A 27,783-nucleotide genomic window follows, 5' to 3' on the forward strand; every position below is an offset into this window, starting at 1 on the left:
TGTGTTCTGTTTGCAGAACAGAGTGTTCTGAACATCAACAGGAAGTTAGAAGCACCTTAGGCTAAAGGGACAGTATATTGTTTACACTGAAGGAGCTCGCGTGTGGACGGGAAAGCGCTGACAGGTCAAATGGATCCCATGGAGATGAGAAATGTCAACATGGAGCCTGAAGAGGAGAGTAGCAGTGGGGAGAGTGTGCAAGACAGCTACACAGGCATGAGGAGTTCTGAAAAGGCAGCGATCAGCAGGTATGGGGTTAAGAACCACCAGGGTCCATGGGAAAATGGAACAAGCTCTGGATGCAGAAACGATGGGTCTAATTGGAGAGAACTGGATTTGTTACCGATAAACCAGAGATAACAGTGACATTGATGCTAACACACCAATTCCCTGATCCTGAAATTCAGTAATAATGTCAGTATTTTGTGTGACTAACTTGGGATCAAGGTTGCAATGTTATTGTCTCCGTTAACAATGTGGCCTGTGATTTAATTATATTAGCCTACTGTTTCTTTGCTTTTTGGACTATGCTTTCTCAGATTTCTTTTCCTTTGACTGACTTTTGGATTTGCAAACCTCCAGGCCTCTCTAGTGGCACTTTTCTTTCTAACTGTCCTCCGAGCAAGCTCATTACAACTCTTATGAGATCAGCCGCTTACATGGCATATCCTCAGTCTCTTAGTTTCAGATCATTATATCCAACAGTCTGCCGCATATCTCTACTAGAGGACTAATATGTCTGAATCACCTCATTTCTAAAGTCAAACTTGTAAATCTAATATTGAATTTCTATTATTCCCTTCAAAATCCACTCCCCTTCTGGTTATCCTCATCCTAGTAAAAATCATCATCATTCACAATTCAATCAAAAGACCATGTCGTCTTTGACTCATACTTTCTCACAACCCACCCATCCAATGCACTCTATAAATAGTTGTTTTTTACCTTATTACTGTTTCAGATCCACCTTCTTCTGTTTATCCATTCTATCTCCATCTTTAGGCCTTCATCCTCCCTCACTTGTTTATTAGAACACCTCTGATTTGTCTACCTATTTGACATTTGGTTCTCCTCTGTCTAGCCCTCTATACTTTTACAATAGGATTCTTTTATATTTGCAAATTAAATCCCATCCCATCCCTGGACAAAACTCTTCCATGAGTGTACATTAATGTTAGGTACAGATTAGACTCTACATTGCTTGGCACGTAAGACCCTTCCCAGTCTGTCCCTGACCTACCTTACCTGCTCTGTTCTCACCTGGCTCCCTTTCTGTACTCTTGCCTTCACTCTTTCTGCTCCATCTGCTAGAATCACCAGATCTTTCCCTTTTTCTCTCTATTTATATGGTTCATCTTTCCAGAATGAGCTCAATGTCAAGTCTCCTACTCTCCGAGAGCACCCTCCTCTGTGCTCCCTTTCCTGCTCAGGTGTGGATCATACCACTAGCACAGATGAATGGCCTCTGCTGACCATTCACTGCCTGGGGCGTAGCAGGTGCACTGCAGTTATGTGAAAAGTTAGTTAATTTTTCACAAAATGTTATACAACACAAATTGTGCATTATTAAAGATGCTCAGAAGGAAACTTTTTTTTACCAAATATAGGCCCGGAGTAAAAAATGTTAACCTCAAATAAGGACTTCTCATCTCATTCACATCATCCTAGAAGGGCTTTCTGGAGGAAGCACTGCTCTTCTTCCAAGCAGATCAATGCAATGAATCAGAGGGTTGGTAAACTGGAAAGGCCATGGAGATAGAAATCGCACCAGCTTCCGAATTGGGTATCACTTAAGGAAACAAAATATAGTAGAGCACAAGTCGGTGGAGTCTGCTGAGTGATTTGACTGCAAAATATTTATCTTCTTTGAACTTTAGTAAAAAATGTAGAACGGCAAACCAACATCTACTTTCCTAGGGATTAAGTGAGTGCATGGAATGTCGAATATCAATACATTTTTGTTCTTTCTCCACCACGTCATCACCCTTAGTAAACTGATTCAAATCTGAAGGCATTTTTGGTTCTGAGTGACACATACACAAATACGAACTCCACAGAGGTTGGCAGAGCTGAAGGGGACGCTTCTCAAAAACAGTCCTAGAGTGATTCAGTTGGCCCTCGAAAAGCTGCAATAGAACGAGCGACAATACTTTTGTTAAGCTTTATACAAGGTCTTTTGGACCACACACAATGACCAACCTTTTAATTCCTGGCTCGAACACAGGTCCTCATTTTGCAATTTTATAATCACTTTAAAAGAACGGGTTTTAATTGTGTGTGATTTGGCTTGAAATTTTACATGTAATTTTTTTTTTTAGAAATTCAGCATATTGCATTTATTTGGAATAATTTTACCCATGTTTTTAATACATTCTGGGTTTAATATCAAAACATGTAGTACACTGGGGACATTTCTCATATATTTTATGTAATCTTGGCATGCTTTAGGCCTATAACTCATCCATGCCAAAATAAACCATCCAAATGTCTAAAAGAACAAAGACAATCTGTTTACTTTCATATCCTAAAATTTTTAATTTATTTATTTATTTGGTGGTACTGGGGTTCCTGGAAGCCCTTCTACCTCCGGGCTATACTCCCAGACCTACTTTTTTTTAATATATTTTTATTTGGAAACAGGGTCTCTTAAGCCAGTGCGGCTGGCTTTGAACCTATGCGATCCTCCTGTCTCCGCCTCCCAAGTGCAGGGATTACAAGCGTGTGCCACCACGCCCGGCCCGTATTCTAAATTTTAAAAATTACTCATAAAATAGAAATTCAGTTGATTTACTGTAGTGAAAAATAGAGGGCTGGATATCCCCGAGTGTAGATCCCCCCCCCTTTTTTTTCGGTATCAGGAATGGAACCTAGGGGCATTGTACCTCAGAGCTACACAAACTGTAGATTCCACTTTCTTTTAATTTTTTTTTATTGGTGCACTGTATTCATACATCATAATGAAATAAAAAATCTTTTGTAGACATACATGCACACATCGCCCAGTTAGCCCCTACCCAAACCCCACCCCACTTCCTCCCCATCCCTCCTTCCTGTGCTTGGCTTAGTGGTTGACATCTAGTATTAAAGCAATTTATCCAAAATTAACAATGATAATCTCACATAACAGATTCATTTGTCTGATACCAAGCTTTTGATGACTTAGAGATAACATTTCAATATTTCTTTTTGCTTTCTTTCTTACCAGAGGATATTTTTTTCTTTTTTTTAAGGTGAAACTATTATACATTTATTTATTTATTTTTCAGAAAAAATCTATCCTAACATGAAATATGAACTCTAAGCAACCAAAACAATCTCGAAAAAGAACACAGCTAGAAGATGTACATTTTCTGATTTCAAACCTTATAAAGCTACAAAAATTGAAACAGTGGAGATATATAAACCAGTGGAGTAAAATAAAAAGCCTAGAAATAAATTCTTCCAGATAAGGTCAAGTTATTTTTGACAAGGTTTCCAAGAACATTTGGTGAAGGAAATAATAATCTTTTCACTAAATATTGTTGAAAAATAATAATTACATGGAAAAGAATAAAGTTGGACCGTTACCTAACACCATATACAAATATTAACTCAAAATAGATAAAAGACCTAAATATAAATCTTAAGACTATAAACTTTTAGAAGAAAATCTGGGTCATAAAACTTCACAGCACTAAAATTGGCAGTGATTTCTTGGATATGATTTTAAAGGCACAAGCAACAAAAGGGTAAACAAACTTTCTAAAAAATAAAAAAAATATTGTATATCCAAAGACAATGTAAACCAAGTTAAAAGTTACTGATAGAATGGGATAAAATATTTCCAAATGCTATATCTGAAGGTATATTAATATTCCAAATAGAAATCCTAAAAATTAGCAACAATAAAAGCAAACAATACAATTTAGATATAGGTAAAAGACTAAAATAGATAATGAATCTCCCAAGATAACCAGTTTCAGTTGTCTGTTGGATGGAAAATCTTGTTTCTCTGGTTCTGGTGTATTACCTATTTCTTCTTTGTAGTTAATCTCTTTGAGTATTTTCTCTAGTGCTGGTTTTGAAGACATAAATTCCCTCAGTTTCTGTTTGTCATGGAAGCTTCTTGTTTCCCTATCTAATTTGATAGAAAGTTTTGCTGGGTAGGAAATTTTTGGCTGGGAGTTGTTTTCTTTGTTTGGAATATGTTACGCCAAGCCCTTCTGGCTCTCATGACTTGGTTTGGGAAGTCTGGAGTGATTCTAATTGGTTTGCCTCTGAATGTCACTTGGCCCTTTGTTTTTGTTGCCTTTAAGATTCTTTGCTTGGCTTCCACATTGGTCATTTTGACAGTTATGTGCTGTGGGGAACCTCTTCTCTGATCCTGTCTAAAGGGAGTTCTATAAGTTTCCTGGACCTGTGTATTGACCTCTTGCTCTATGTTTGGAAAATTTTCTGTTATTACTTCCTTGTAGAGATTGTTGATCCCTTTGGTTTCACCTTCTTTCCCCTCCTCTATTCCGATTATTCTTAGGTTAGCTCTCTTAAAATGGGCCTATATTTCTTTAATGTCAGATTCCTGCTGTCTGATTTTTTTTTTCAACATTATAAATTATGCATTCGTTTCTGGAGTGATCATCTTCTAGGAGCGAGATTCTATTCTCCATGTGGTCTAATTGATTGTTTATACTTTGAATTGAGACCTTTACCTCAATGATTGCATCCTTTATGTCTTTTAAAGTCTCTCTAAATTCTTTTAGAAGGTCCTGTATTATTTCTACAGTTATTTTCCTGATTTGATCTTCTAGAGATCTCTGAATTTCTTTGTTATCAGGTTCTGATAATATGGGGTTGTGGGCATTCATTGTTCTATTGTTGTTCCTCTTTCCCATGATTTCAGAATTTTGTGCCTTCCCTAGGTCACTACGACTTCACTTAGGGTGCTCTGGATCTCGAGTCTGTGGTAATCTCAGTCATCACTACTCCTTTACTAGGTTGTATCTCAAAGTCTCTGACCCATGGAGTTAATCGAGGCTATGCTAGACCGTGGGGGTGCCGGGCTGGGTGTTTTCCCACGGGGAGCTGTTACTAGAGTGTGGTATCTCTGCTACTGCTACTCCTTCACTGAGTTGGACTGCAAAATCTCAAACCCAGGGAGATTATCAAAGTCCCTGGGCATGCAGTACAGGATTTTTTTCCTTTAGGGGCTGCAATTTCACTCACAGTTATTGTGCATGTTGATCAGGAGCTGTTGAGGGCACGGTGAACTCGCTGTCTGCTGCTGGCAATATGGCGCTTGTGCCACGCCCTCGGCCGTGAGGCTGGAGCTGCTGGCAATATGGTGCCGCTGCCACACCCTCAGCTGTGAGGCTGGTGTATTTCTTTTCTGGTTTTGAGCTCTGTTCTGAGACCCTGGAAGGCGTAATGAACTTGTCCACTGGGAGTTTTAGACGTTCGTTGCACTGAAAGAACTGCTGAATTACACCCAATTGATCCGCAGATGCTCACTTCAGCTCCTTGTTTACCTTTCCTCTCTGGATCCTGGTGCTGTGAGGGAAGATGGTGCCACCGTAGCCCCACTGCTGCATTGTGGGCTTGATTTTTGGTCTCTGGTTGTTCTTCTAGTCTTTTTTTCCTCTGTCCTTTGTGTTTACATTTTTTATTTCTCTGCTGATGGAGTTTTCTGGCTATGAAAAGCGCTGATTTTGTGACAATAGAGATCGAGTTTTAGCAGGGCTTGTAAACGCCGCTTTTCTCAGTCACCATCTTCCTGGAGGTCTTCTAGATTCCACTTTTAAGTGACACTGCTTTCACAGTCCTTAGTCCCATTTTATCCTATCGTCTCAGTTTTCAACTATGTACATGATGTCCCAGTCCTCACATAGCAAGTATATTAACTACAGGCTATTAAAGTAAATCTCAAAAAGGTGATAGAAGGAGTGTGGAAATGCAAGAGACCACAAGTGTGGGGGCATTATGTTTCCTATGAGAAATACAGGTGCCAGGAAATGCTTTTAACTTGAATATTGAGAACTGTTTATTCCTTGAGTTCTAAAAAAGCACATAAAAACATGTGATTTGGCCTGTAGTTTCTATCTACACCTTATATTGCTCTTTATTCTCAAGGAATGATCATGCCATCCTTCTTCTTCATCAGGTTATTTTCAGGATTAGCTCCTATGAAGAAAGATAATTTGTAGCTGGGCATGGTGGTACACGCCTATGATCATAGTACTTCAGTACATGGGAGGCTGAGACAAGAGAATCACAGGTTTGAGGGCAGCCTCAGGAATACAGCGAGATTCTCAGCAACCTAGTGACATCTTTTTTCAAAGCAAAACACTAAAAAAAGGCTGAAGGTTTAGCTCAGAAGTAGAATACCCTAGGTTAAATCCCCAGTACCACCACCACCAAAAAACAGATAATTTGTACATGTTCCTCTATAATAATTTATCCCACTTTATTTCTAAAGATTATTTAAGTAAAAGGTAGAAGATTCATACAATCTTAAGGTTTATTTTAATAAAATGCTCCCAATTATTTTATCTAACTCTTAATTGCAATCTATCTATTTAGAAAGTACTTTTAAGATGCATGTGTAGAGCCGGGCGTGGTGGCGCATGCTTTTAATCCCCGCGCTTGGGAGGCTGAAACAAGATCGCACAAGTTCGAAGCCAGCCTCAGCTACTTAGTGAGGCTCTCAGCAACTTAGTGAGATCCTGTTTCCAAATAAAATATAAAATGGGTTTGGGAGTATAAACTGGAAGTAGAAAGCCTCTGGGTTCCACGCCCAGTAGCCCCCCCAAAAAATGATGCATGCGTAGTTGAGTATTTTATATAACAGCAACAAAAAGCCTGTGTAATATCTTACTGGGTAAAAATACAACTCTGTACTATATAAATGTCTGCATAACCATGCTTGTAGCAGCATAATTTACAATATCCAAGTTATGGAACCAATCTAGGAATCCACCAAAAGATTAATGGATAAAGAAAATGTGATACACACACACACACACACACACACACACACACACACACACACCCCACACGTGCACGCGTGCGAAGGAATTTTATCTAGTCATAAAGAATAACAAAATCATATAATTTACAGAAAAATGGATGGAACTGGAGAGCATTATCTTAAGTAAAATAAGCCAGACTAAGAAAGCCAAGGGTCATATGTTTCCTCTCATATGTGATACTAGAGATTGAATTGGATAAAAATAAAAACACAGTGCTGGCAACTTATCTCACTAGTTAACCTTTGGGGACTCTGGCTGGCCCTCCGTCCCTAGTTCAAAGCTCCTTCCAGGTAACTGCAGGCGTTGTGAGTTACGGTCTAAGCTGGCACTCTGACCAATTTGTGCAGCTTCCAGCCTGTGCCCCAGTAGACCACAGTCACAATGTTCTGTGATAGTGATGTTTTGATACCCCTCTCTCTCCCAACTCTCGAGCCAATTCATTGCGTTTCTTTAACAATTTTCTTAGTTTCATCCACTAGTAGTAACCCAGGTACATTTGTCATGAACACACATACGCATAAAAGCACCCAAACATAACACAGAGATACCATTAAAGTAGGAGTATGTCTAAATGGAACCAGAAAAGAGGAATCACCAACTACAGGACTGCCTGAGATGCCCCAATGCCAAGGAAGACCATGGGCTTGGAGTCTGGCAGGTGGAACAGGCTTCTTTGCATTTCTGAGTCACTGATATCTCATCTTACAGTAGAACCATGAAAATACCCCGTATGGGGCAATTTTGAGCGTCAAACGAGATGAGTATCACAGAGCCTAGGCATTTAACAAATATTTTTCAAATTCATACAATCATCTGTTTATGGCATGGTAATGGATTAGAAATTTTAGAGTCATGATCCCATATCGTTTATGTGGAAGGGATATATATAAGCAGGAACAAAATTAGTTTCAATTAGTCTCTTCCATGCATAATGTGGAAAAGAAGAAATGTGGCACAATTTTTCAACTAAAAGTATTATTTTCTTTATAACATCTGCCCTTCTAAAGTCTCTTCATAAATGGAGCATGGTAACTGGTCTGAAAGGAACACTAGTATGAAGGAGGAGAAGAAAAACAGTTTTAGAGCCGGGAGCAGAGGTACCTACCTGTAATCCCAGTACTTGGGAGGCTGAGACAGGAGGATCACAAGTTTAAAGCCAGCCTCAGCAACTTAACAAGATGCTGTTTTAAAAATATAAAATAAGGCTGGGGAAAGTAGCTCAGGGGCAGAATGCCCCTGGATTCAATCCCTAGTATCACGTGTCCGTGCACAGTTTAGCGTTTTTTTCCCCTAAGTTAGTTTTTGCTTCTCTAAATCAGTTACTTAGAGAATCTGAAACATAAATATAATATACAGCATTGCCTTAGATGTTCTTAATTCTTATTTTACTTTTGTGCATGTGTTCAGTCAATTTGCTAATGAAGATGCAGAAAGCCAAAAGTTCCTGACAAATGGATTTCTGGGGGGAAAAAAGCTGGCCGATTATGATGAGGAACATGTAAGTGAATCTATGCTTTCAAGCAATAAACAGGGTGTCTGATCAGGTCTCTGTGGGAAAACAATGTGACTGAAATTTTCCAAGCCTCAATCAGCACATTCTCTGTTTATTCAGGCCCTTACTGGAATAAGGGCTTGTTTTTCCTGTTCGCCATATGGCTGCATAAATCATTTATGAAATTTATTTGTTTTCTGGAGAAATTCTAACCCCAATTTAATCTGTAGCCATACATGTTTTTCCCTTCTTTATATTACTCTACCTGTATTTTTTTTATTTATACCAAGATCTATGTTGAAATCAAGCACTAAATTCCATCGAAAATTACATGCTTGTGTTTAAGTTGAGTAATGTTTTTACTCCCTATGATTTTCCCTTAATCTTTTTTGGACTGTAATCTTCAGGAGAGATAATGTGAGAATAAGAAAAGCTTGGTCCTTTGACAAATGATGACTTATATAGAGCACCTCTTTTTCTTTCAGCATCCTGGAACTACTTCCTTCGGGATGTCTTCATTCAACCTCAGTAATGCTATCATGGGCAGTGGAATTCTGGGCTTATCCTATGCCATGGCCAACACAGGGATCATACTTTTTATGTAAGTAAACATACATACCTGTGTTTGGTGATGAAGTCCATTGGTAGCCTGTGCCTTTTCAGTTAACATTCTTTGTGAACAGGAAGAATTTGGGAATATTCATAAATTCCTCTTGCTTTTAGATAAAACAGCAACCTCTGGGGTAACTAGAGGAGTCTAATGATGGCACTTTCTTACCCAACCACCTAGAGAACCAAGTGGTAGTTTATGCTCAACTATCTACAGTGTTGGAGCAGCCCCATCTGTCCACAGAAACCAACTTACAAAGTATCTCAGTGTTTAATAGATGCTTAAAATAATTTAGCATCCAGTAGTGAAAAAGATCTTTCCCAAAAGCATATCTGATTTTATCACACCTTTAGAGAACATAACCCTTTTTATCCAGGCTCAAGAGCTCTGTGTGCCCTATTTTCATCTCAGGTGCTGTTCTCAAGTCCCCTGGAGGTCAGATAGACTGAGCGCCCTGGCCTTTTTCCCATCCCACAAGGAGCCATGTTCCCCTCACTACTGGGCCTTTGAACATGGTGTTGGGCCCCTTCTTCATCGAGTTCACTCTTCCCGTCTCACTTCAGCCTCACCTTAGTGCTGCCTTCCCTGACCTTCACGCTCAGGACAAATATGCTGTATATTTACTGCAGTTTTGATATTTTAGTATGCTTATCTGACCCATTTGAGTAATGTCCGTCTCCCTATCCCCAAGATCTAGCGCTGTGCCTGACACAGAGAATCTTTGTTGACTGACCACATCATCTGTGACAGACAACCACAGATGGTTTGTGTGCATTACGTACAGCCTGGTATTTTCTAGACACAGCTGGCAGCAGTGAATTCTTCACAAAAATTAAGTCTAATGTTGGACTTTGATGCCAAACAGATCCTGAACCCAAATGCACCGCTAGAGAGTTAAATAACTGTCAAAGAATGCAACATTTATATTATAAATATATGCTATTTATGTTCCAAATAACAGGTATGATTAGATAATCACACAGCTATTTGAGGGCTGAGGATCAAGACTATAAATATTTATCTTGTGTCAGCACTCTGATTGAATTGTTTTATGCATATTATTCTTTAGCTGAATGGATATTTATATCAACTTTACTTTTATAAGCCATATTTAGAAAAAACTAGCTTTTTAATTTTCTGATTCTTACTAGCTAGAAATGTATTTCTATATTTGAATGCTTTTACAATGTGTGTTACCTCTGAGGCCAAAAAGACTGCCTTTTCCTTATTTATTTATACATCCCACTAAAATTAATTAGAAACTTGGCATAGAATACTGATGAGTAGAGATAAGGAAACACTTCTTGTCCTAAAGCCATAGATCATTTTCATGGAAGGAAAATACTACACTTTTAAACAAGGGCCTCATTTCAGGCCCATAAACATTTAGAAAAAATTTGGCCAGAGCAATTAAATCACTGAACACAATAGATGCACTGCTTATGTCTAAGCAGCAAGAATGGGTTTCACTATTGCCCTCAATTCACAGCAAGTGATGCAATATTACATTCATTTTGCTCTTAGTATTTTTCTGCCAAAGTAAATACGTGTTTAGAATACAGGGAATGCTTATTATTTTTCCAGGGAACAAAATCATATAATCCTAATTATCTAATTCTTTAAAAAACAGGTAAGCTCACAAGGCATTTGGGAACTATGTGAATAATTCATTGAATAAACAATTTTGGTAGGCATTTTCTGGAAAATAAGAACACCAATAGAGCTAACATAGTTATAAAATGTATAATTCATGGGCCCAATGCAGCATTGATTTCATTAGAATTACCAAAGGATTAGATCAATTGTGGGGAAAATGTTTGATGTGTTCTCATCATACAAAATAAGCTAAAATATATTTTTCAAATTTTAGGTAAAGATTAGTGTTATCCCTTCATTTATAATGCAGATGCTTATATGCTTATTTTTGTATTCTAATTCTTGTTTTTAGAGAAATACTGATCGATCAGCATACACATAAAGAAACTATACATGTATGTGGACTTGCAGGAGTCCTGATATCAGAAATGGCTCTCAAATTACAAAAAAGGAATTTTTCTGCCCCCTATATTTCTCTTTCTCTGCTTTCTCTATTACACACGCAACTGCCTGATGCTCTGGTTGACAAAGCAGGCTTCCCTTCTAAAATAAGATCAATAGTAACAAAACTGATACTGCATGCTTTGGTTTCAGGATTCCTAAGTTTTAGATTGAGGTCTAGAAAGATTTTTTGAATAGTCCTTCAATTCTAAATGTTGATGCAAATATTATGTATAAGACAGACATGGTGGCACATGCCTGTAATCCCAGTATTCAGGAGGCTGAGATAGGAAAATTGCAGGTTCAAGGCAGCCTTAGCAACTTATTGAAACCCTTAGCAACTTAGTGAGACTCAAGGGCTGGGGAGAGTAGCTTGAAAGTAACAGCGTCTAGGTTCAATTCCCAGTACCCTTCACCCCCCCAAAAAAGAAAGATAAAACAAATATTATATATATATATATATATATATATATATATATATATATATATATATATTTTACACTAAGTAAGTAGATGTAATATTTACTTTTTTTATTGTTGTTGTTGGTACTGAAGGTTAAACCCAGGGGCAGTCTACCTCTAAGCTATACCCCCAGCCCTATTTTATGTATGTATGTATGTATGTACATATGTATGTTGGTATGTATGTATGTATTTTGCAGTACTAGGGATGGAACCCAGGAGCATTGTACTTTTGAGACACACTCCTACCCCTATTTTTTAGTCTTTTTATTCTTGAAACAGGGTCTCACTGAGTTGCAAAGGGCCTCACTAAGTAGCTGAGGCTGTCCATGAACCGTGATCCTCTGGTCTCAGCCTCCCGAATGCTGGGATTACAAGCATGCGACACCATGCCTGGCTTCCTATTTTATTTTTTTATTTTGAAACAGTAAGGGTCTTAGTAAGTTGCAGAGTGCCTTGCTAAATTGCTGAGACTGGCCATGAACTTGCAAGCCTCCAGTCTCAGCCTCCCAAGTACTGATATTACGAGCATGCACCACCACACCTTGCTGTATTTGCTAATTTTGTTGTATCCTTAGCATCTAAGTTATAAAACAGATTCCATAACTGTGTAATCCTTAAAGAAGATGTTAGGAACTTCAGGTAGTAGATTAGACATATAAAAGAGAGAAAATTCTAGTCCTGTGACATAAAAGGATACATGTGGCTTTCTGAAAAGATTTTCTCAGCCTTCCTGAATATACATACTTTTGGAAAGTTAATGATTAAAAGGACTGATGTATCACTTATTTTCACATCTAACATTATGATGTATTACTTCTTATTACTTTTTAATAGAAATTTTATTTTCTACTCTCTGTTCCTTTTATAGAATCATGCTGTTTGCTGTGGCAATATTATCACTCTATTCAGTACACCTTTTACTAAAGACGGCCAAGGAAGGAGGTATGCTATCCATTAAGTCCATATCTTAAAATAATGTCTTCCCTTTTTTTTTTTTTTTGCAGTTCCAGAGATCAAACCCAAGGGTATTCTACCTCTAAGCTATACCTCCAGCCTTATTTTTTATTCTTTATTTTGAAACAGGGTCTCACTAAGTTGCAAAGAGCCTCACAAAGTAGCTAAAGCTGGCTGCGAACCTGTGATCCTCCTATCTCAGCCTCCCGAAGGCTGGAATTACAAGCATGTACCACCACGCCTGGCTCCTATCTTTTTAAAATATGCTTTTATTGGTGCTAGTCTCACATCATAATGTAATATCTTTTTATCTTGATTATCAGATGAGTATTTCAGTCTATGTAGCTTTCAGGCCTGAGGATGATTTTGTTCTGTTTCATATTTCATTTCACTGGCCACAGCAACTTGGTCTCTAAAGGCTTTGAGTTATTTGGACAAGTGAGAAGCAGGAATAAAAGCTGACTGGCTCTAGTCCAAGCCAAATAAGAAAAGAGATTTTTGGTAGATGATAGAAATAACTCCATCTCCTGCTACAAGGAGATCAAATAAAGCCTTTGCTTCCTGTCTGGAGAAATTTTTACTATATTGATTATTGGCTTTTAGATCTATAATTTCTATGCAATGTCTATCTACGTGATTGAGACTTCAATTGAAGAATTATATAACAGAAGTATTTTAGTCATTAAAACAATCCTGTAAAATGGTTATTTTATCTTTCATTGTAGGGTCGTTGATTTATGAAAAATTAGGGGAAAAGGCATTTGGATGGCCTGGAAAATTTGGAGCTTTTTTTTCCATTACAATACAGAACATTGGAGGTAAGGAGATACGGGTTTCAATGGACCACTTAAACTTTCTATAGAGTGTTCAATAGCTAAGAAACTTTTTATGGTAATAGAAAGCGGTTTAAATGCAGAAAAAATAAGTACTTTATGGTTATTAAATTTTAGAAAGTCTTAAATAGCTTTGTTGTGAGTCCATAATTAAAAATTCCAACACACACACACAAAATGAAGTAATATATAAAGCCCCACCACATAAATTCTGAAATTGAAATATAGGGTAAAACCTTTGTCAATTTCCAATGCTATTATAGCATTAATTATTGCCTCAGAAATAAAAGTATTTGTGCTGATTCCTGTGAGCACCAGAACAGTTCATTTTTCATAGCTATGATTGTTCATTTCATAAAGTTGAAAAGTAAGGGGGATGGCACAGCCTGCACGGAGCCAGCCCACTGGAGAGGCCGTCTAGAAGTTGTTCTAGGGCTGTCTAGACATCAGAAGCACTTTAAACCACACCTTCCTTGGTTCTACAGAATTTTATAATTCCTACTGAATTCTAATTTCCATAGAAGAGCCCAGTAGCAGTGTTCTAGGTGGCTCCCACTAGCCACATATAGCTCTATTATGTTTGACCCACAGAAGGTCCTCACCAGATTTCACACAAGTCTCCTGTGTGCCCCGCGCAGTGGCTCTCATTTCCTCGCCTCTCACGCAGTCCTCTAATCTACAGTTTTAATGCTCTGTTCTCTCTTCTCTCTGTGAGTACTACCAGTGGCCATCCAGCTTCTTAAGCCAGAAAGATTATACTTTTCCCTCTTTTTCTAATACTGAACGTCCAAATCTTGTTTACGCGGCCTCCTACTCATTGAGTCTCTCCTGTCCTTCTATCCTCATGACAAAAGCTCAGATGACACCATTTTTCAGCTCAGGCTATTGCAGTCGTTCTCTGATCTCCCAGCCTTGAGTTTCCCATCCTCCATGTCTAACACATCCTCCAGACACTTTCTCAAATACAAATTGAGTCCTGCTTCTCTCGTGTATGAAATTCATCAGCACGCCTCCATTATTTTCAAGGAAAAATTTAAAAGTCATGAACCTCAACACCAGAATCCTCATCACACATCATATTCCTCTGCCTACCTTTCTATATCTTTTCTACAAATACCTAAATCTATTTATCAGTCACCAACCCCATACATGTCCTGCATCCGTCAAGTTACATTCATTACAAATTGCATTCATTCCCTAATTATTTTAAATTTTTTAAAAATCCTCTATGCCGCCAGGCGTGGCGGCGCACGCTTGTAATCCCCGCGCTTGGGAGGCAGAGACAGGAGGATCGCGCAGGTTCGAAGCCAGCCGCGCGCGCTGGCTTAGGAGACCCTGTTTCCAAATAAAAATGTAAAAATAGGTCTGGGAGTGTAGCCTGGAGGTCAAGGGCTTCCAGGAACCCCAGTACCACCAAAAAAAAAAAAAAAAATCCTCTATGCCTTCTTTGCAAATGCTATTTTCACCCCTTGAATGTCTCTCAAAAACCTCCAATCCTACCACAAATTCTTTCTTTCTCCCCCATTGCTAATCTAGATGGTAAGGTTTCTTTGGACTCTCTTCAATACATCCACATTTGTTTTATATGTATGTTACTCTTTTAAAAGGTATTTTAAAACCCTTAAGTAAAGATAAGTTTTTGGAGTCTGTTGTATCTGAACCTGAGTCTGTTCCCATCATTGTCTGTGGCCTTGAGAAAATAATTTTATTCCTTTGAGTCTAATTTTTCCATCTATAAATCTGAGAGTAATGCTGTACCCTCAGGAGGCCATCCTAAGGAGGAGATGTGATAACACCTGGCACACAGCAAGAATGGAGGGCTAGCTGCATTCCTCCCCGGTTCGTAGCTTCAACAGTCACATCTCTGGAGCCCCCCTTCCCGTTATTTTTAAATGGCCACTTTTACAGTTACAAAAACAAATATATGTTCATTGAGAATAACTAAAACTCATCCTCAGTACCACTATATATATATTTGTGGTAGGATTGGAGGTTTTTGAGAGACATTCAAGGGGTGAAAAGAGCATTTGCAAAGAAGGCATAGAGGATTTAAAAAAAAATATATATATATATATATATATATATATATATATATATATATATATATATATATATATATATCTCCAAGAAAAGTTTATATAAGTCACCCTCAGCAATAATGTTCTGGGTTTTCCTCAATGCCAAACTTAACAAATATATTGATGTTATTAAAACTGGGTAATCCTATACTACTGATTTGTAGCTTGCTTTTTGTTTTTTTTAGCAATGCACTTTGAGCCAGGTATAGTGGCACATGCATTTAATCCCAGTACTTGAGAGGCTGAGACAGGAGGATCAAATGTTTAAAGCTAGCCTCAGCAACTTAATGAGACCCTGTTTCTAAAGAAAAAAAATATATATAAATAAAAAGGGCTGGGGATGTAGCTCAGAGGTAGACTGCCTCTGGGTTCAATTTCCAACACCCCACACACACACACACACACTTTAGTGCATTTACATGTTATTTTTTAGTGGCTTTAAAGTTTTCCATTATAAATATTACCATTATTGATTTACCACAGTCTTATTGGTGAATAGTTGGATCGTTTCCAGTATTTCATATTACCAATAATGCTGCAATAAATAAACTTGCACGGAGACCTTGAAAGAAGGCAACCCCGTTGATAAATGAACTCTCTGAAGTTATCTGGGATTTCTGCAATTCTATTAATAACTTTACCTACCTATACTTGCCCTTGATAATGGATAGTTGGTAAGCAGATAAATCAAGTTTAGTCCTATCTTAATTATTTGTCTTTTTCTTTTTGATGATGAGGATTGAACCCAGGGCCTTATACATGCGAAGCACACACTCTACCACTGAGCTACAACCCAGACCCCGATTTGTGTTTGTTTCTCTTCATATTTTTGCAGGTTAAAATTGCAGTCTTAGGTCAAATTTGGCGTTAACATCAAGATAGTCTCATTCATTTTACTGAATTTGAGCTACAGACATCAAAGCCCCTGAATCTCACTAAATAGGCTACCTTACTTTTGATTCAAAGATTCTCCCTTATCAAGATGTAAAGTATCAAGCATTTCACGGAATCAACTCATAGTTGATCTCGTTTACTTGTTTTGATAACTAAAGCATCCAGACATAAGCCTATTTAGCTATGAACTCACTCTGCTGCGTTCTGTGGCTTATAGACACAAAGGCAGACATACTTGGCCAGCAGCACTGGTTGTTCAAAGTGTAATCCACAATTACGCTTCTGATATGGAATAAACTATAAACCGGGCTATGTGTCAAGCCATGCACAAGTAAGAAATGTAGCCTTAAGGGAATTAGATGAAATTTGACAATACCAGATGTTCTTCCTCCTATTAATTTTATATGATCGGTGACTATTTGCATAGGGGAAACTACTTGTATTTCTTGATTAAGCACCTCTACATTTCTCAACCCCCTGAAAACTCAACGTTCACTATGAATGTTTTAACATTAGTGGAATAATGTTGACATTACCCAAAGAGGGCTGGATAATTCTCAACTTTCAAAGACCAAACACATTAACAGTGGTGACATCATGAAAGTCAGCAATTAATAGCTCTAAAATCAAATGGCACCTCACTGAGCCAATTAATCAGAAATATCTCCTGGTTATGATCTGTAAGATTCAGCTATAGCCAAGGTCTTTGTAAAGATTAACCAAATAATATGTACAGAAGATGTCTCAGGTAGCATAGAAATCATCCCTCTTTGACAACATAGAAGCATTGGTCCAGCAGTCAGGGAACTAGCATTTTAGATATGGTCTGCCCTTTTCAAGCCGGATGATCTTGGCCACGCCATTGGACTTTCAAAATCTCCATGTCATTAGCTGTGGGAGAGGATAAATGTCATACACTTCTTCATCTCAGGGGACTCTTCAGATCAGCAAATGAAGTAATATACGGAACTAAACAATGCAAGGAGTTTTTATCACCAATATTACTTTCATTTGAAGTTAAGGAAATATTTTTAAACTATTAGTCCAACTTATAACTTAGATACCTGTTTCAAATGCCTGTTAACAAAATATTCACCAAAAGGGAATAGCGTGCACTTAATGCTTCCTTATAAAATTTGTCATTTCGTTTTTAATTGAGCCCTTTAACCATGTGTCAAATAACAGATTAGCATTATACTTCACCGAATGGATGACTGGTCCTGGCCAAAAAAAAAAAAAAAAAAAAAAAAAAAAAAAAAAAAAAAAATTGCAGAAATCCCTGTAATTGTAGCAAAGCTGTAATGTTATGCAAATGTATACATGCTCATTTTTTTAAGAAGAGAGTTTATAGATTTCATCAGATTTTAAAACAGTATTTTATTACCCATTATATTACTTACCAAGATGCTCATAAAGTTTTGCCACTTTGTGTAATTGCTTAGTTGAACAAAGGGAGATTAGAATATTGAGGGGGAAAAGCAAAAAACTTAATTGACAAAGATGGGGGAGAAGTTGTCATTGCTTGTATTCTTCTATCGATTCAAGAAGACTCCAGTTTTAACAACCAGCAGTCAGAGACTTTGTGTGCACCTTGAGCAGATTACACAGGACCAGATGGGTGCTCACTTGAGGAAAGACAGGTGATGTAGAATCTACTCAGCTCTGCCCTACAATTCTGCCTTCTCTCTTTGGGCCTGTGCTTTTTGTTGCCAGAATGTGGCCTATAGACACAAAAAGAGGCACACTCAATACAGGCCATGATGATTTATAACAATGAGGGTAAAACTTTGAAACTGAAATTTTCCTGAAAACTTGGGAGCTGGACCCAACATTGCTACCATTAGAAACTGTCCACATATAAGAAGTAAAAGGCCGTGTCTATTTTTAAAAGGAACTTGGAAGTGTTGCAGAATACAGGATGGCTTCCCTTTCTGCTTAGGGGATTAGATGCTCATCTTACCAAGAAGAAGGCATGTTCCAAATGTCATGAGTTCTTGCAACTTGCACATGACTTTAGTGTTATGTACACCACTAAACTGTCAAATTTTCCATTTTAGCCATGTCCAGCTACCTCTTTATCATTAAATATGAACTACCTGAAGTAATCAGAGCATTTATGGGGCTTGAAGAAAATTCTGGGTATGTTTTATGTTCTTTCTATAATATCAAGTGATTGATTCCTTTCCATCTTTTCTGATCTTAACATTCTTGTCTCCTTTTGTCTCCTAGAGAATGGTACCTCAATGGCAACTACCTCGTCATATTTGTGTCTGTTGGGATTATTCTTCCACTTTCTCTTCTTAAAAATTTAGGTAAAGTAATTTTTTAACTGAAATACTTTTTCAAAAATTTCATATCCTAATAGCTGAGCTGTTTGTAGATGCCATCTCTACCTTCTGAAATATTTTTGCTAACTTCTAGGTTACCTTGGTTATACCAGTGGATTTTCTCTAATCTGCATGGTGTTTTTTGTAAGTGTGGTAAGTAAGTAATTTGTGGACATGACCCTTGTAGCTTGGTGAACATGATTTTAGTGCTGAATTCATGTCCTTGTTTTTGTGTGAGCAGATCACTAGCAAGAAATAGTTCTTGCATCACAAACAATTCTATTGTATTCCAATTTGGAATGAGGAAAGAATAGTCAAGGGTTTAAAAATAGTCAAGTAAGAATCTCAAGGCCATTGTTAATAGTGTGTTCTAGGCTAACTGGGTGAATATTAGGACAAGCAAAGATGGCAATAATCTAGTATTTAGAGCAAGGAAAGAAGAAATAAAGAGGCCCAGAAGAGACATGAGTGTGTAGCAACCATATCCACACCAAGCAGCTACTTTATTTTCCACACTCTACCCAGTCAGAGAGGGCAACTACAATGAGATTAAAGAAGTTCTACCTTTTACCAAGAAAGAAGAAATTTCTTGCAATATCATGAATGAAAAACTTGCAAAGCATTTTCCCCTCATAAAAGCAAAGGAGGAGGGAATTTTTGATGATCTATGTCATCAGTTTGAACACATACAAGATAAGAAATGTAGCAAGGAAATGATCACCTCCGTCCATCATTGAGATGGACCTACAGTCCTGTTGATGCTATGGGACAGCACTGCCAAACATCGTGTCCACCTTCCCTTAGAAGAGAGGCTAAGCCGGTCATGGTGGTGCACGCTTGTAATCCCAGCACTTGAGAGCCTGAGACAGGAGGATTGTGCAGGTTCGAAACCAGCCTCAGCTACTTCGTGAGGCTCTCAGCAACTTAGTGAGACCCTGCTTCCAAATAAAATATAAAATAGGTCTGGAAGTGTATCACAGGGGTAGAAATCCCCTGGGTTCCATCTCCAGTACTACATACACACAAAAATAAAATAAAATAAAATAAAATAAAATAAAATAAAATAAAATGAAAGCAAGCAAAATTAAAATGCTAAAAACAATAGGGCTGGAGGTATAGCTCAGAGGTACAATGACCCTGGGTTCCATCTCCAGTACTGCGAGAGAGAGAGAGAGAGAGAGAGAGAGAGAGAGAGAGAGAGAGGCTAGATGGTAGATGGTAGATGGTAGATGGTAGATGGAGCCTCTGTGGTCTGCTAGTCTAAAAAGAATCTTCATTTGAATTCCTTCACCTTCACTCCATGAACCACACATACAGACTTTGATTTCATTGTTCTTCCTCAATAGCTTGGCTTTTTTTTTTTTTAACTGGGTCTAGGTGATTTACAAGAAATTTCAAATACCTTGCCCTCTGCCTGTTCTGGATCACGATGTTGGAAATCTGACATTTAACAATACGCTTCCGATGCATGTGATCATGCTACCCAACAACTCCGAAATTGCTGATGTGAACTTCATGATGGATTACACCCACCGCAGTCCCTCAGGAATGGATGAGAACCAAGCCAAGGGCTCTCTTCATGGCAGCGGTGTAGAGTATGAAGCCCACAGTGATGACAAGTGTCAGCCCAAATACTTTGTATTCAACTCCCGGGTGAGTGAGAGACCCAGGCCTCTCATGAGCCCAGTATTGTAGCCTCTGAGTTTTTATTTCATGAGGTGAGGTGGCCTGGGATTGCCATCTCTGCTGAAATGCTAACTGTATGGTATTATCTTTGTTTTGCAGACGGCCTATACAATTCCCATCCTAGCATTTGCTTTTGTCTGCCACCCTGAGGTCCTTCCCATCTACAGTGAACTTAAAGAGTAAGATGGATGTCCTTCTAGCATCCTAATTTGCTTTGAAAATGTGCTCCTATGTTCGAGGGTGCTATATGAAGAAGCACAGTCTTATAGCTTTCTCTTTAAAGAAAGTCAGTGTTATAACCACTCATCAGTAACGTGCTTTACATGGCAAAGTATCAACACAAATGCTATGTTGCCTTATTTGCTTCCTTGTCTCCTAGCCCTCCTAGCTCAGAGGAGGGGTTGGGTGGATAGAGGAGGAGCCAATAGGTGCGATGATCTTGGCAGGTACAGGGAATCTGAATGAGAATTTTAGTGGGAAGAAAGGTATCACCTAGATGGGAATGGCAATACCTTGCTCAGCCATGGAGGCCACTGTGATCAGTGATCAGTTCTTAACCTTTGTCTAAAACATATTCACCATGAGAGATGACCGATATCTGTAAACCACGATCTCCCTGTCTCAGCCTCCCAAATTCTGGGATTACAAGCATGCACCACCACGCCCGGATGATTCTCAACTTTTTTTTAACTCAGACAATAGCAATACCTTTGTCCGTAAATTCTAATTTCCCTCATAATGTTGTCTTTTATTTAATTTGAAAATCACATGTAACACATACTTCAGAAGCTTGATAATTCACCATAGGCAGGTGGGTGCCCTCCAGAAGGTATCCAGGTAACAGTATCAAGCTTTCTAGTAGTCTGAACTCTTGACAATAGTGTTTTACTAATTCTAATAGGTTCTTTTCCTCATAAAACCCATCTCACTGTGTAATATAAAAAGGGCCACTTTTGCCAGACATGGTGGTGCACACTTGTAATCCCAGCATTTGGGAGGCTGAGACCAGAGGTTCATGGTTCACAGACAGCCTCAGCTACTTAGTGAGGCCCTCTGCAACTTAGTGAGACCCTGTTTCAAAATTATGAATAAAAAACAGGGCAGGGGGTGTATGTAGCTCAGAGGTCAAATGCCCCTGGGTTCCATCCCCAGACTCACACACACAAAAGAAGAGCCTGTTTGATCCTTATGTTAATTATATTCTTTTTTTCTTAGTGATGGGGATTGAACCCAGAGGCACCTCTGAGATACAACCCCCACCTTTTTACTTTGAAACGAGGTCTCACTAAGTTGCTAAGAGTCTTGCTAAGTTGCTGAGATTGTCCTCAAACCTGCACCCCTCCTGTCAGCCTCCCCAGTACAGGAATTACAGGCATATGCCACATTGCCCAGCTCTTTATTTTAATTGCATTCTTAATTATTCAGTAGATAAGCTTACTTATTGATGTGAAATTGACTGTTCCTCTTCTAGGGAAATGATTTTTTTAAGACTAAAAGAATAGTGTTTAAGAAAAATAGAAACAATACCTTAGCTCTTTAAATGTAAATCAGCTCTATGTTTATGTTCAAGAAATGTGGTTATGGAATGAACAACAGATATATTCCCTCCTTGATTCTTATTTTAAAACATGACGTTTTCGTGTTTATAAAATAAAATGAAATGCTCTCCTTATTTTCAGTCGGTCCCGGAGGAAGATGCAAACAGTGTCAAATCTTTCCATCACAGGAATGCTTGTCATGTACCTGATTGCTTCCCTCTTTGGTTACCTAACCTTTTATGGTAGGTCATTCTGTCAATGTCATTCTCTTTGGGGAAATCCTGGTTAGACTAATAATTTACATAGATAGATAGAATTATTTTTAATTACCCTCTTATAAGCAGTCTGATCTATAGATGACATATATCTAACATGCACTATATCTTTGTCACTTGACCTAAAGAAATGAGCCCTGAACCAGCCTGACTAACAGGTTACAACACTTTGGGAGTTCATGTGTATTTTGTTTTTTAAAGTTCCTCAAATCAGTTTTCTTCAAATACAGGTTGTATTTCTTTGGCTCAATATTCCCTGGTGCATCTCAGGCTAAAAGCAATGAGAATGAATCCATTGCATGTGATGTCGCTCTGTTGCTGGAATAACTGCCAAGCAAAGAGCAAAAAAAAAATTCACAAATCCTCAAGTTTAAACTTTATTTGAAGCTTCTTATTTATCAGACAAGTCAAATCTGGGGGTTTGGAGCATTAAGTTAAATTTCTGGTTAATCATATTCTATTTTGTTATAGTGAATGGTTTCCTATGAAAGAGAAGAATATAGAATTTCCTTCAATCTGAGAATGTTCTACAAAAAATAAAAAGCTGATTATATTCTGCATTGCACATTTTCTCTCTGGTATCTTAATAATACACAAAAGGAGTAGCATTGTTGTATTCCTTGTATTCCTCACATAAAGTGTGGATCAACAGATGTCCTAACATTGGATCTTTTTGTTTTTTTGTTTTTCCTGGCTGACTTATTAAACTAAATTGATTGCATGATGATCTGGGGTCATGCAGGTGAAGGAAGGTGACTCAGGAATAGGCCACCATTTGCTTAGGTTTGTTTTCTGTTTAAGAGATATTTGATTCTTAATCAAGCACTTGCTTTAGGTTGTGCATTAACTTAATGTTGGTTATGGGTTGATAAAAGTCAAGGTCAATACCATTAAAGATATTTTTTACCCTTTTTTATCCTTTTTTGTCTGATTTTGGGAGAGATAGTGGGAAGATCTAAGTTCATCTGTTTCCATAATTATCTCCTCACCATTTGCATATAGAATTCTGTTTGAATGTGTTTTCAAGGGCGGCATTGTCTGAATCTTAGAGCAATATTCGTTGGCAACCCTATAAAAATGTTATACTTATTCATACCTAAATGTTGCTACTTGGTGAGTTTAAGACAACAAAAACTTGAAAAACTCCAAGAGAAGGTATTTCATTGTCAAGATGGAGTTAACTAGTGAGTGTGAGACTATGTTAGAGCTCACTAGTCCTGGAATCTCCATACTGGGTTTAGAAAAATTGAATCAAGGATAGCTGGGCAGATGAGGTCAGAGGGGGATGGGGTAGGATGGGAGGGTCATTGTGGTGGGGCTTGGACCTTTCCTCCCCTCTAACGTGAGCACCTCAGTCTGGTTTGTGATACTTCTCTATCGTAGAGATAGATTTATTATTATGAAAAGTAGCTTGCTGAGCATATTAACAATTTTCTGTTAGATCCTGCAACATTCATAACTGATAAGTTCAGAGATTAGATAAGAAACAGAGGTGTCCAGGTTCCCAGAACTGAGTCTTTTCCATTCTCCTATGTTTCCTCCATAAAATGTTTCTATAAGTAATCAGTGCCAAGGAGGCCACACCAAGTCAGCTCATTCTTCCCTCTCTTGTAGGAGAAGTTGAGGATGAATTGCTTCATGCTTACAGCAAAGTGTATACATTCGACATCCCTCTTCTTATGGTTCGTCTGGCAGTCCTGGTAGCAGTAACACTAACTGTGCCCATTGTCCTGTTCCCAGTAAGTATATAAGTCTCCAATAAAAGAAACCTATTTAACTCGTAGATTCACACTGTTGTGACTTGATGTGAATCCAATTATAATGTAAGTTATGTTTGCAATGCCCAAGTACATTATTATTTTCACATAGCATTTTGGAGACACTTAAAACTGATCACTTACTAGGTAGATATAGCAAGTTTTTTCAAGTGATATTTTTAAAGTGTAGGAAGGAAATCACAAAATGTCTTCTTAAATTCAAATTTAAAACTCAGAGCTCAAACTGCTATCTTGTGGGTAGTAAAAATGAATAGGCATTCATATAATGTCTAAAGCTTGAAGGCCACGTCACTTTAACTTGCCATCATATTGTCACGGTTTTGAAGCTATTTCATTTTCTCTTTTGCAGTTTGTTGCACTGGAATAGCATCAAAAGTCATCTTATTTAATATGATGTCTGGAAGGCTAATGAGAAGGGGATTAGTGTAAAGTAAAAACAAAACAAGATTTCTGAAAAAAATCACAATTAGCTGTGTTATCCATCATACATCTCTTCTACACTTCCCCCACCAAAATGATACATGCCTTGTGGCTGACTCAGACCATCTCTGCTTGGCATCTGCCATTGGCATCGATGTTCTGGGGGACCCCAGAGCCAAGCTGGCAGTGAAGATTTGGGATGCATGAGCTAAAACCAACATGTATGGGTAAACACAGGTCTTTGCCAGCCAGCCCACTCTTCTTTTATAAACACAATTTATTCATTCATTTAGAGCAAAAAACTAACACAGTAACCAGCACTGTTATATACAAAATGTTCCATCCAGGGCCCAGGCATATGAGAACCACTTTTATAATGACACTGTGGTTGCTTTAAATGCAGCTTCTGTGATAAAATATATTTGGGCACATTCCTTTTTCATGACTGCATGAAATCAGATCGTTCTTGCTAGGGTGGCTAATAATTTACTCTTAAGTAATGTCTTGCCTTTAATGTATCTGAAAGTATTTCAAATGACGTACACATAGCTTTAGCCTAACATCAGCCCCAGAGTGGGTACAAGACAGAAGACAGCTGTAAACCAGAAGGTGTACTGTGCGATCAAATGTCTAAGCAAGCAGTTTCACTAAGAATATCTGGTTTTCCTCTTCTTGCAGGGCCAGATATCACTAACTAAATTTTGGGAGGTAGGAGCACTCACATCATTGTTAAATCAAAGCATTTTATGAAGGATATCTGTGATGTGCTTCTGTATTGCTTTATTCCTAAGGCCTAAATATAGGGTTTTCAAGCCAGTTTCAAGAGGTTGATGGATTTTGGTTGTGGCCACACAGCTAGTAAGCAGGACTGACTCATACATGATAACACTGATGGCGACCACCTTGGGAGGGAAGTAAAGCCAACCTTTCAGTTAATGATGTGTATTTTACCTCAATTTCAAATCCAAGTCTTCCTTTAGAAACTCCTACCCTATGTGAGAAAGTCCTGGAAGAATTCTAATCATGAGAAATAGCAATAGTTTTTAAACATCAGAATCCAAATTGACCACAAGAATCAAAATTGAGAAAAATAACTGCTATTCATCCCATGTATTTTCACTCAATATTAGCATCCAATGAAACATTTTGTGCATAACACTGCCTTTACCCTTCCAGTGTTGTCTGCATAAGTGCCCCCTTCCTCACTGCCTTGTAAGTCCCTGGAGGCTGCATATGTGCTTGGCTACCAGCACGTAAGATAAACCCAGTAATGCCTGCTAAGAAATAATGGTCTTTAACCTTGTATTTTCTTGAAATGCATATATTTCTTTTCTCACAAAAGCACAAGCTATTTCCCTTGCCATGTGCCATAAATTTGATTTGGGTGAGGATCTGGGCTATATGAATAGAGTCTTCATGCATGTGATGGATATATCCATGAGTGGTGGTGACAAGTATCCCAATCAAGTCCTACAAGGCTAAATTCAGATACCTTTTTGCCAAAGTGATAGAAGTTGTTAGTGAGTGGTGTCATTGTTTGATTCTGCAATGATTCTGAACTAATTAAAAACAATGATTCTTATAATTCAGAGCCAAGATTTTCAGTACGTCAAATGCTGAGTCACAGCTTGGTTCTCCTGATAGATTTCTTTGCATTAAGAAACACTTGACCAGCTGAGCCTGATGGCACATGCCTAAGATCCCAGTACTTGGGAGGCTGGGATAGGAGAATCTTGAGCTGAAGGCCAGCCTTAGCAACTCAGTGAGACACTGTTTCAAAATAGAAAAATAAAATGTGGCTGAGTTTAGCTCAGAGATAAAATGCCCCTTGGTTCAATCCCCATTACCACCAGAAAGAAAGAAAGGAAAAGAAGAGACTTGACCACTAAGAAGTTTATTCTTTTATATTCCCATGTACAAATAATATAACAAATAAGCCCTGTCTGAATTGAAATCTGTCATTTTTAACTATTATTTTGCATTTCCCTTCACCAGCAAATGATAACTAGGTTGTCTTTCTTAGGAGCTCAAAAAGATACGATAAAGGCTTATTTGCTTTTTCCTTTGACTGTATTCATTATCTTTTCTCCTGTTAGATTGGTTTCTTTTTCCTTCTAAGTCAAAGGCATATAGTAACTCACTGGTATAATATTTGTTAAACAGATGTGTAAGTGAAGGGAAAGGAGGTGATCTTTTCCCCAGCAGTCCAACATTTATTTCCTTAGCAGTTTGGGGGTCTATTATGGAACTTCATTTCCAGAGGACCCATAGCAGAGGACATTATCCGAAAGCTGATAATGCCATTTTCAGCTTGTGCCTCTTTTTATGTTGTAAAGTTCATATATCACCATGAAAAGAAAAAACACTGCATAATCCTTATGGTTGATCGTGAACATACAGACTCCAATTCCACTTTCTGTGCCTTTTGAAAAAGCAAGCCAATGCCTCAGATTTTTTTTTTTTTTTTTTTTTTGCTGCTTCTATTTCTTATTCCCCTAGTAAAAATCGCTCATCTCACTTGGATTGCCCCCAACCTCCCATTTTGAAGCAGACATGGACATAGGTATAGAAATATGGCAGAGGTGGCCATGAACCGCAGTACAGTAGATATTTCTAACACCCTCGCCTGAAGCAGTCTTGCACCTTGGAAGAGTTTCCAAGTCATTTCTCAGCAATGAAGGAATTAACTAATTTATTTATACAGAGCTCAGCGTTAAGGCTCTCACTTCCTCCCCTGCCTCCATTCAGTCCACATGGGAACCAGCATCTCCTAACAACCTGTGTCCAGGACACTCTCTGGAAATAGCCTGCTTTCACCAGCAATACATAGAACCTTTCTGGAATAAAGCTGGGTCAGAGGCCCTGGCTGTCACTGGGAACTTCCCCCACCCACCACATCTGCCCCACATTTCCAGATTCTTATCAGTTTGTGTATGAAAAGGAAAGGGCACGTGGACAAGTGAGCACGCGACAAGCTTTGTGGGTCATAAGCTAGAGTCGTCGCCTCTGTCCTGACTTGGGGGATTAGAGCTGCTGAGGTCCGTCTGATCCCAGGCTCAGCCCTAAGACAGCACCTTAACTTGGAATGCACTGCAAGATTCCTTCTTCCGCTCTTCCGGGGCCAGGCCACCGCAGACTCCCTCCATCTTTGCTCTGTTGCCCTCTTCAGGAATGTTTTGGCAACAGTACATTCTGTTTGGGATTTTCTTAATCCTTATTTACCGTGAGGGCAGAGCTTTCCCATTTACTCCAAGCATTCTACCTATTATTCCTCAAATCTTCTTTTACATCAATTAGCAAAACTTTAGTCTTTCCAGAAGCCATGATATCTTAGGAAATTGTGTTTCCCCTGAGAGGTCCCTTACATACAGGATCACCTCTAACTCAGCTTA

The 27,783-nt window shown here is 38.3% G+C and overlaps 1 protein-coding gene across 1 annotated transcript in view; it reads left to right on the forward strand.

Annotated features, from left to right (window-relative positions):
• Positions 1 to 129: 129 nt before the first annotated feature.
• SLC38A4 (solute carrier family 38 member 4) overlaps positions 130 to 27,783 on the forward strand; it is a gene marked incomplete at both ends in the record, with an annotated part of 32,984 nt that continues 5,330 nt past the window's right edge. The window contains 12 exons of the mRNA XM_080705183.1: positions 130 to 248; positions 8,412 to 8,502; positions 8,982 to 9,097; positions 12,477 to 12,550; positions 13,288 to 13,380; positions 18,425 to 18,506; positions 18,597 to 18,679; positions 18,789 to 18,847; positions 20,072 to 20,347; positions 20,480 to 20,559; positions 22,060 to 22,160; positions 23,808 to 23,932. Of these exons, the coding sequence (XP_080561309.1) occupies positions 130 to 248; positions 8,412 to 8,502; positions 8,982 to 9,097; positions 12,477 to 12,550; positions 13,288 to 13,380; positions 18,425 to 18,506; positions 18,597 to 18,679; positions 18,789 to 18,847; positions 20,072 to 20,347; positions 20,480 to 20,559; positions 22,060 to 22,160; positions 23,808 to 23,932 (1,299 nt within the window). The remainder of the gene's footprint in view (positions 249 to 8,411; positions 8,503 to 8,981; positions 9,098 to 12,476; positions 12,551 to 13,287; positions 13,381 to 18,424; positions 18,507 to 18,596; positions 18,680 to 18,788; positions 18,848 to 20,071; positions 20,348 to 20,479; positions 20,560 to 22,059; positions 22,161 to 23,807; positions 23,933 to 27,783) is intronic.

This window comes from Muscardinus avellanarius (genome assembly GCF_963383645.1).
Source record: "Muscardinus avellanarius genome assembly, chromosome: 11".
NCBI lineage: Eukaryota > Metazoa > Chordata > Mammalia > Rodentia > Gliridae > Muscardinus > Muscardinus avellanarius.